At 37.4% G+C, this 11,123-nt stretch overlaps 1 protein-coding gene and 1 long non-coding RNA gene across 3 annotated transcripts; both read right to left on the reverse strand.

Annotated features, from left to right (window-relative positions):
- Nucleotides 1-298: 298 nt before the first annotated feature.
- Nucleotides 299-5,495, reverse strand: LOC130464131 (uncharacterized). Of its 2 annotated transcripts, none has more exons than XR_008924439.1 (5): nt 5,023-5,495; nt 4,044-4,150; nt 3,803-3,958; nt 1,803-1,889; nt 299-577 (listed from the first exon to the last, which is right to left on the reverse strand). It is a non-coding gene; the product is annotated as an uncharacterized lncRNA (long non-coding RNA). The 2 variants fall into 2 exon arrangements; XR_008924440.1 differs by lacking the exon at nt 299-577 and adding an exon at nt 584-1,456.
- Nucleotides 5,496-5,909: 414 nt separating this feature from the next.
- Nucleotides 5,910-10,730, reverse strand: LOC130463101 (uncharacterized). The gene is made up of 5 exons (XM_056832139.1): nt 10,425-10,730; nt 9,514-9,591; nt 9,363-9,440; nt 7,213-9,252; nt 5,910-7,100 (listed from the first exon to the last, which is right to left on the reverse strand). The coding sequence occupies exons 1-5, from the start codon at nt 10,728-10,730 to the stop codon at nt 5,910-5,912; spliced, it is 3,693 nt and encodes a 1,230-aa protein (XP_056688117.1).
- Between the last annotated feature and the right edge of the window lie 393 nt (nt 10,731-11,123).

The following is an 11,123-nucleotide window of genomic DNA, read 5'->3' on the forward strand; positions in this document are numbered from 1 at the left end:
CCCGCCTCAACAACCTCTACAAAAACGCGAAAAATAAGGACCTGTTGAGGGGGGCATTTAAGAAGCCCGCCTCAACAGCCTCCTCTGTTGAGGCTCACTTCTTAAATGCCCCCCTCAACAGGTCCTTATTTTTGCGCCATAAATTCATATGTAGTTGAGGCGTACATTAAAAGCCCCCTTCAACAACATTAATTTTTTTTTTCCCAAATTCTTTTAAAATATAAAATAGGTGGCAATAACCAAATCTATATATATACACCATTGAGTATTGAAACCTGTACACCAATCAACACCAGAATAGCAAAGGTATGAATCTGCTTATTTTTTATTAATAAATCATTAAATTAACTTCATTTATATTAACCCAATAGAGAAAAGCGTATAGTACGTACGTTTACAATTTTTAAACACCTAGCTAGCTAGTCTAACAAATTAAAACTAATATTAACAAATAAAGACAAAAGGCTAGAGAGCTAGTCTAACAAATTTCTCTAATCTGGCCACTTAGCTCCCTTTAGATCATGCATTACAAACCTTAATTAAGGTCGTGTTGACTTTCTTCCAATCGACTCGATCCCTGCAAGATGGAAGGAAAATATATGAGTACCAAAGTTTACACTAACGATATTATCTTTACATTCCATTGGATCATAAAAAGATATAGTTGCAGACTATAGAGATAATTAAATTGTTCAAAACCATGCAGCTAAACTGTACTTCTAATTGCTCTATGAGCATTAAAGTGTCCACGAAAGCTGATGCCTGTCAAACCATGATTAGTTGGTTAATTTGAATATGTCGTGGTTTGTAAATCTAGGGCCCCCAAGTGAAGCCCTTCCTTAACGTAGACGGCAAACAAATAATACTGCTAGCTTCCTGATACTATTACGTTTAAAGGTCTCATTCATTCGAGGTTCGTACATTCAGAAAACTTAAAGTGACTAACAGATAATCTATCAACCAAAATTTGATGATGATATATATGAAACCCGAAGTTTCTCATACTTCCTTGGACTGACTGTGCTGTGAAATCGCTGTCAGTATTAGATAAAAAATCTGAACACAATTAGTTATTCAGAAACATACATGATCAGTAGATCAATGATTTTGGCGGAAACTGTCTTCATACCTAATCCAAATTATTGGAAGAGTATGAGAATACTAATCTTTATATAAATGTATATTTGATTACAAAGTGAGAGTGTACTGACAGCTAATCAGAATACTAATTTGTATTAAACAACTAATCAGAGTGTACTGTTAGGAGAATGTTGTTTTCAGAGATAAGTTCCAACATTAGTTTCTAGTCTAATAAACTACTCTAGATGGATTCTGCACTTAGCTAGCTGAATACAGTAATCCTGCAGACCAATGTCCAATAGTTCGACATCGGATACGTGTACGTGTTCTACTGTTAAGCATGGAAAATGACAGCAATTTCAATGAGATTTATGACCTAAGAGTGCATGTTATAGCATCAGCTGAAAGATTATGTGAATTCATGGAAAATAGGAAAGCGAGGAAGAGAATAGAGTTAATTACATGAAATAGTGGAAGAAAAGAACATATATAAAATATTACCGTTATTGTGCCCCCCACATAACATTTTCATCTATTTTCCTATTTTCCAGGTGGTAAAAAACAATTTTTTTAAAAAAACTAGGTGGTAAAATACAAGTTTTAGTTTTTTAGGTGGTAAAAAACAATTTATCCAAGACAATAACGAGCTAAGTAAATAGATTCCCCACTGTAACAACAATATGTTCTAGCTAGTTCTAATCAGGAAGCTAAAGTGTCCTTACCTTGATGTCTGGATGAGTTAAAATATACACTCCAAGAGATGGATCTAGAGTGAAACCATTAACACCGCTTCCAGTACTCAAAACAAGCTGTAAAAACAACAAAAACTGCCATGTTTTAACCACCTCAATTTAAACAAAGAAATAAATGAGAAAAAGAAAGAAAACAGGAGGAGGCTGCCATATAATTTGATTTCTACAATTTTGCAAATTCAAACAGATAAAACAATTCAACACAATGACGGACCAAGCAAGTACGAAGGAAACAGTTAGCACACAAAATGATAATATTTTTTTTCCTTGCTTTGCTGCTATAGTTTACCAATCTGCTATACTTAGCACCAGAATACGTGGGCATCACCGGCAGTATATCTTGAGATCAGCTGAGGCAACATAACCTCACTCACAATAGACAACATTAATGTCCTAAATCACAGGTTTCGATTAGAAAGAACTAGCTGTTTACTGCAAAGGAAACTTCAACAAACACACAGAATAATTTCCTTCAATAAATGTAAGAGCAAACCCATTTTCTGCACTATAGTTCTCAAGCAGCAGAAAACACTAGCGCTCTGAAATACACAAGTCCAACATGAATACACTTAATCACATCATACAAATAACGATCTGCTTTCTGCAATACGTCCAAAGTTTTAACAAAACCTAGAAAACGGATCGAAGAAGAAACTACTTCGATTTTATCAGATCGAAACAACAACAACACATCATCATATACCATCCCAAAGAAACCCCTTGACGTCTTTCCACATCATACACCATTCAGACTTCAATACCAGCATTATTAAGGCAGAACCTTGATAAATAATGCTATTCAGGAATATAAATAAGGCAAAATGAAAGAGCACGTTTATACATCACTGCTCAATCTGAACTTATCGAAAAATGGGTTATAGTAGTGTTAAGTTAAACTGAACTTATTGGAATTCAACTGAGAAAAAGTGAAATTCTAAAGAAAAATAAATAAAAATAAAACATGGGATAACATTATTATTGGTGACATTAAGATTTCATTAAATTGTTACATTTAGTTCCTGTGAATATATATTAGTAGGAGTAGTACTGTAGTAATATATAGGTCTCTAGTCTCTAGTAGTATATTAGTAGGAATAGTACTGTAGTAATATTTAGATTTCATTAAATTGTTCATTTGGCCAGAGACACGACTCTGATTTGTAAACAATAGCAAAAGGCTAGACCTTGCAGTATCTCGTCCTCACTCCTCAGCCTATCAAGTCTAAATCAGAAACCTTAAATCAACAAAATAAGGCCAGTGTAAACATATAATTCCATCTAGAAGAAGCATGTTAATTAGAAGATTAAAGAATATCCTTAACCAAACACAAGAATGCAAACATAGAGGCAATTTTGAAGATCTTCACAACCATCGGTGATACCCTCCCCGCCTGAACCAAATAGAAAAAGGACTCAACGACCAGACAACCCATAATAGTATAATACTCAATGTGAGCACGACAAATAGAACAACCTAGTAATGGCTATGAAAGCTGCAACATACATGAATCTCTAAAAAGCAGTAATGGCTATGAAAAGGACTAACTTGAAATTCGGGATTGAAGCCTATACCAATCAACAACAACTTCTGGTCAAATCTGTTCAAAAGAGTAACTTATCATATGTGCCAACTAGAACTTGATGCATTGGAGCAACTATAAGTTCAAACGTGAAAGCAACAAAATATGTATTGCTAGAAACAATAGGCTAGTAAAACACTCAACAGACCACCAAATATATAAGGAACAAACTCGCAATTTGTAACAAAAAGTTAAAACGGACAAAAATAAAAAAAACAAGATAAAACCATGGATTCAAATTTCAAAATGGGCAAGTCGACAAGAAATTCCAAGTTAATATCCAATATTGATCAATGTCACACACACGAACAACAAAAGTCTAATCTCACACAAGTTGACAACTCCACAACCAGGATTACAAAAAACAATCAGATAATCTACATAACGTACCTCAGAGCCATGCTCCATATGGAACGTCTCTTGTACTCCACCAGGCACTATGATACAACTGTAACCTGAAGCCAGACGAGATTTAAAATTCTTTCTAGTTGCTGGAGATAGACCCAACCATGTCCATATATGCCTCAAAAAAGGAGTGTAGAATATCTAGCCATCAGAAAGAGGTAAGACTAATGATAAGAGAGAAAAATAGGAGGTCAGAAAATTTAGGACTTAGGCATGTAGGACTTACAACAGTACTAGCAAAGACGTTAATTTTCGAGAAAGGAAGAAAAACTGTAAGATCAGCAAGAGAAACAACACCAATTGGCAACACCGAATGAGGCTCATAGCCAAAAACTGCATATAGCAAGGCACATAACTTTAGTTTAGTGCCTTAAAAAGGATAACTGTGTTGCACATGCAATCAACCTCAATCCAGCAATACAGCATACCTAATATCCCGAATGGACCATAACAACCATCTTAAAGTGTACATAAGTGGTTAAGGAACAAAATCAATGAAAAAGTCAAAACCTTCTCTTTTCTGTATGAAATCTAATATACTCTAGACTGGTAGGATTACAAAACTTTCCTGGCAGCATCAGTTCTAGTCAATGATCACCTTATTCTGAACATATACAAGCACATAAGTTCATAACCACTAAGAATGACTTTGTTTGTCAACGCGGGTCACGCAAGTGAAATTCATATCCGATAATGATCAATCTCACGCAAACGAACAACAAAACCGCTAACTCGCTGACACAAACTATCAAATACTCATCAGACAGATTAACATCAAAACAACAATCCTAAACCCAAAATAATGGACAAACAAAGTTTGAAATAGAAGATTGAAACAAGTAGAGTAGTTTGAGGAGTGTTACCCAAAGGGAGACGATAGTATCAAGAACCCAACCGAGTTGGCCAATGAAAGTAAGATAAGTCAATCCCACAACTACCATCATCTCATCATACAAAAAAAGCAGTAATAAAAGAAGACCCCATCCACCCAATCCCCATCCCCGGCCAGAACAAAAACAAAAACGAATCAATTATAAACTAACAATTGAACTAGAAAACCACAAATATCAAACCCTAATTTGTAAATTCATCCAATATTGGAACATTAGCCTAAACTTTCTGCATAATCAACTCATTATGCTCAACTAATTGAAGGGAAACTGAATTTTAAGACCAAGCAAAACAAGAATCAATTAAAAGCTCACCTTGACAGATTGCGTCACTGTGTGAAACAGAGTCAACCGAGATAGGGAAGACGACGGTCGGGGGCGACTACTATGGAAGAGGAGGCGAGGAAGGTGGTGGTGGTGGTGGAGGCGCGCGGTGAGGAGCGGTGCGAACTCGCCTGCAGATTGCACTAGAAGCGTACTTGCTTTGTTTGAATATAGAGATTTGAAGGGATTGTTTTATCGGTTTGGCGATGAGAAGCTATGTTTTTATTGTTTTAAATTTCGTGAATATCGGTTGAAGCGAACAAAACAAAGCCCGCCCCTTTAGACTAGTATCTATTGAGGCGGGCAATATAAAGCCCCCTCCAACAAGTTCTATTGAAGCGAACTCTAAAAAAGCCCGCCCCAACCTGTTAGTAAATTTTTTGACCCGTGTTGACTAAGTGGTTGTTGAGGCCCACTTATATATGCCCCCCTCAACAAGGGGGCTACAACAGGGGTTTTTTCCACTAGTGTCTTCTGGTTCACCTTGGTCTTTCTCGTTCAAGGCATCATAGTCCTTATCTTTTTCTGGCGTTTCTTCATCAGATTCATCCCCATTTCTAGCCATAGCTCTGCAAAATTTGAATCTTTTAACTTTAGTACAATAGCGAAACTAAAAAGGATAATACAAAACAGAAAAGTACATAACCCAACACACTTAAAGTACACACTACAAAACAGTACAAAACCAAAAAAAGTTAAAGTATTTTTTGTACAGAACACTAGCACAATAAACAGAACACAACAGAATTAGTATAAAAAAATAACCGAACAGACAGAATAATACAAAATTGAACAAAAATAACAAGTACTTCAAATAAGAAATCAATCAACTACAAAACATGAGAAATATGTCTACACAGTGAGTACCTAAATCATCATCAAGGTTCATCAACAGTTATGCCTTCTGTATGATCTAAGCGCATATAATTGGTATCATTATCCGTTCCATCAAGCACATCGCTCTCTGAAATTGAGAACGGTGGTGAGTCATCAAACTGATCGTACTCTTCTTCATCATCGACATCACCAACACCAAGAATATATCTCTTCCCTTTAACAACAACAGACCAATCATGATCGACATTGTCTCTTATGTAGAAAACTTGCTTTGCTTGGGATGCGAGTATGAATGGCTCTGAAGTATCGCGCAACCGTGTCATATTGATTATAGTCATATTATTGTCAACAAGCTTAACACCGCGCCGACTATTCTCTGCCCACTTGCATTGAAAAAGTGGTACCTTTATTTTTCCACTATAATCAAGCACCCATATTTCCTGAATGACCCCATAATATGGATGTGTTGCATCAACTGGATTCTTATCTTTAGCACTTGCATAATCTCTAGAAGAAGCAACCATTGTAACACCACTATTTTGCGTAGACCTTGACTTTTTGTCTTGACGTAGCGTATGGAAGGTATATCCATTGATGTCATACCCTTCATATGAGTGCAAAGTATCTTGTGGACCATATGATAGCCATTTTATCGTATTGGAGATTTTGTGGCCTTTAACATCCAACTCAGCCATCACTTTATTTTGAAACCAATCACTGAAAGTACGATTATGTTCCAACACAAAGGCACGTTCTGTTTTAGTCGGATTTCGAGCTCTTAACTCCTGCATATGCTTTTCTAAGTACGGACTAACCTTTGTGAGTTGTTGTAGCACACATAAGTGGGCTTGCATCTGTTTCTCTAATGGAGCACTGATATCTTTAGCACCAATTGTGCCTTTGCCTTCAAGTCTCCCCTCATGTCGAGATTTAGGAAGTCCGATTGGTTCAGCTCTGGACATATATTCAGCAATAAACGCACCAATCTCTGCCGACACAGTTCCTTGAATCATACTTGCTTCTGGTCGTGCGGGATTCCTCACCTTTCTCTGCATGCACCCCATATGCCTTTCAAAAGGATAAGCCCATCTCATGAACATTGGACCACAAAGCTTGATTTCTCGAACAAGATGGACAACTAAATGAACCATTATGTCGAAAAACGAAGGCGGAAAATACATCTCAAACTGGCACAGTGTTACAACTACATTAGCTTGTAGTTTGTCTAATTCCTGCGGATCAAAGTACCTTGTTGCATATTGTATTGAAAAACGAACAAAGTCTCGTGATGGCATCTTTTACATGCTTAGGCAAAATCCCACGAATTGCAATGGGCAACAATACTTGCATCATGACATGACAATCATGGGATTTCATTGCATGTAATTTCAATTCAGTCATACACACAAGCTTTCTTATATTCGATGAGTAGCCCTTTGGAACTTTAATTCCATAAAGACACTCTAGAAATATTCTTTTCTCAACTTTAGACAATGTATAGCAAGCAGGGGGTAAATAGTAAGACTTCCCTTTCCCCTTTCTGGCCTTTTCCTTAAGCTTTGGCCATAAATGAGGTCGAATCTTCAGGTGTTGCATGTCTCTCCGCACCTTAATGCCATCCTTCGATTTCTTATCCATGTTCAACAATGTACCCAAAATGGCCTCACACACATTTTTTTCTATGTGCATTACATCGAGACAATGTCTAACTGACAGATGCTTCCAATATTCCAGTTTCCAAAAGGCAGACTCCTTCTTCCAAATTCCATCTTTTTTATTTTTCCCAGATTTTCCAAAAACCGTCTCTATGCCTTTAACACGGTTGTAAACCTCTCTTCCAGATGATGGTCTACGAAATCTACGTTCTTCCACGTTGCCATCAAATAGAGATTTTTTCTTTCGATAAGGATGAAACCTATTTAGCCACTTTCTATGAACTGGATACACGTGTTTTCTAGAATTTGGCAACCAGGTTGATTCCATATCATCTTCACAAACTGGGCATGGCATCTTTCCCTTTACCTTATACCCTGACAAGTTACCATAAGCCGGGTAGTCATTGATGGTACAAAATAACATTGCACGCAACGTGAAAATCTCATCACCATACGCATCAAAAACAGAAATACCTTCATCCCACATTTTTTTCAAATCATCAATGAGCGGAGCAAGGTATACATCAATATCGTTTCCTGGTTGTTTCGGCCCTTGTATAAGTAAGGATAACATAATATTCTTTGACTTCATGCACAACCAAGGAGGCAAATTATAAATTACTAACAGAACAGGCCAAGTGCTGTGTTGACTGCTTAGACTACCAAATGGGTTCATTCCGTCAGTAGAAAGCGCAAGCCTAAGATTCCTATCTTCTTTGCCGAATTCTGGAAATTCTTCATCAATATCTTTCCATTGAGGAGAATCTGCCGGATGTCTAAGCAACCCATCTTTCTTCCTCTTATCTGCATGCCACCTCAAGTTCTTTGCCTCCTTCTTTATTGAAAACAATCGTCTAAACCTTGGTATTATTGGAAGATACCAAAGCAGTTTAGCAGAGGGACCTTTCTTGCCTTCCCCGGGCATAACTCCATCTGGGAGCTTGTAACGAGACTTACCACACCGAGGACATTTATCTAAATCTGCAAACTCTTTTCGATACAAAATACAATCATTTGGGCAAGCATCTATTTTCTCATATGCTAATCCAAAAGGACACATCAACTTGTTGGCATAATAAGTCGACTTAGGCAACACATTCCCTTCGGGAAACATGTCCTCTAATGCCTCCAAAAATTGTGAAAAAATTGCGTCAGTCACACCGCCCTTTATTTTCAGGTTGGTCAACACTGACACAGCCGACAACTGAGTGTACTTGACACATCCAGGATACAAAGGTTTCTCAGCAGCTTCTGACAAACGTTCAAATAAATGAGGCTTATCTTGAATTGCCTCCATCATTTCATCTATATGATCCTCCTCAATATCATCATCCACGTCTTCTTCACCTTCATCATCTTCCTCCGAAAACATATCCTCGGTCCGATCAATAGGTTCAGTGTGTACATGGTGGTCAATAATTGGATTTTCACTGGAATTTCCCGTATATCCTCCGATCTCACCATGCCATATCCACACATGGTATTGTTGCCTAAACCCACGACGAATCACATGATCTCTTAATGTTTTGATACTACTAACCCTACTCACATTTTCGCAATCGACACATGGACAATTAAACCCATTATCTTGTACATTTTCTTGATGCTCCAAAGCACATCTACAAAACTCCTCTACCCCGTTCAAGAACCCCGACGAAGTTCGCTTCTCATACATCCAACTTCGACTCATACCTTTTGTTTCACCGGCTAAAGTCATGATACAACCAAACTGTCAACACATTAACACATAGCAACTCACATTGAAATTGGTGTAACACGTTGTATACATGCTTAAATGAATTTCGTGAAACATAGTTGAACTATACAAAAAGAACATACAACACCAAGAACAACAAGAGCAAAAACAGCAACAACAACAACAAAAGCAAGCAACAACAATAAGATCAACAACAAAAACTAAGCAAATCAGAACTAGCAAAACAAAAAAACAGAGAACAACATGTTACACCCAACAACATGAACAAAAAACCTGGACCCAAATAACAAATTCATGGCTTTCAGTTCCTGTGATCTGTGTCACGGTGGCATAGGATTTACCAGTGAAGGCCTACTGAGGAAAGTAATCAAGGTGGCCAAGAAGAGTATTCATTTGAATTGGAGCAAACTGAGCTTAAACATGGAAAAAAGTCGGACTACAAATAATAATAGGCTAACTGTGTCAAATCGAATATGCAATTTCAGTGTAGCATTCAGTCAATCTAAGTTTTACTTTTGAAGTACAAATTGAAATCAATTTTCTGCTAGAGTATTCAACTTGACAAGCAGAGATATGCGTGAATACAACGGTATATAAGTGCTTTACATTATTTAATCAAAATAATGATGCAATCCTCAACAGTCAATTACCTCTTCAGTGAGAAATATTATCTCCAGAAAGATGAATCAGCAAGTTCCCCAATTCCAAGCACAACTGAAAATATGCAAAAAGCCATATATATAAGAGAAAATGCTAACCTGAAAGAGTTAAAGGAAATTAAAATCTGAGTACAGAGTCTAGAAACAACCTTTACGGGTTTACATATTCAAAGACAGCGAGGAAGTCGGTCCAGCTTAGGGGCTACAAGAGAAGCTGCAGTCACTAGGTAAATTTTCAAGTTTCTTAGTCTTGAGCCTGAACCAATACCAAATTTGTAGGATACAATCAGAGATAAAGTTTAGGCATTTTTAAGGTTCTATTAAGCCAAAATTTGACATTGAAAATTAGGGTTAATTAATTTACAGTTTCAAGGGAGAGAGGAGAGGAGAGGACAGAGCAAGAGAGTACTAATTAGATAATTCAAACACAATTCATGTTAATTGCGAGACTGATATGAGGGGGAATAGAGCAATTAAACGAAAAAAACGGCAAGGATGAGGAGGAGCAGTGGAAGCATAATTTACCTCAATTGAGAACGGAGGCGGCGGAGATGAGTTCGAATGACCACGGCGGCGGTGGAGCTTAAGTTTTCCGGCGAAATTCGATGGTGAAGAGAGTAGGTCAGGGTCAGTCGTATGAAGGAAGAAGAAGGTGTTGGTGTTTCTGTGAAGTGAGACAAGCCAAACGAAAGAGACGAAAGAGAGAAGCAGCTGGCTCCAAAAATATGGGGTTAATACGCGTGTCTCTGTGTGGGGGACAGGTGACAACTTTGCGGCGTTAAAGGAGCCACGCCGCAAAACGTTTGTTTTTTTATTAATTTGCTGCGTCATAATAGTAAATAACGCCGCAAAGTGTTAATTATTAACTAATTCTTCGAATTTGTCGTTTAGTTAGAGGCGTTAAGTAATTAACGCAGCAAAATCATGACAGCAAATGAATGTTTTTCTACTAGTGTGCGCGGTTTCCTCCTCCGAGACCTCGGTGATGATATCGTCAGCAAGACACAACAAAATCGTCGAGTGTGCCTTCTGAAGGAAATAATGCCCTTGGTCCAAGTATGCATTTAATGCTAAGTCTAATAAATGTGGTTCAGTGTTAATTATACAAGTTAATAATGCAGTGAGATCAAGTGAACTGTATGCCTAGCTAGAGGACGCTTCAGTTCAAGTGAAATTAATAATATTAATCCACAACTTACTCTTGACATAACTCGTAGGGTCACA

Source organism: Spinacia oleracea, chromosome 6 (genome assembly GCF_020520425.1).
Source record: "Spinacia oleracea cultivar Varoflay chromosome 6, BTI_SOV_V1, whole genome shotgun sequence".
In the NCBI taxonomy this organism is placed as follows: Eukaryota; Viridiplantae; Streptophyta; class Magnoliopsida; order Caryophyllales; family Amaranthaceae; genus Spinacia; species Spinacia oleracea.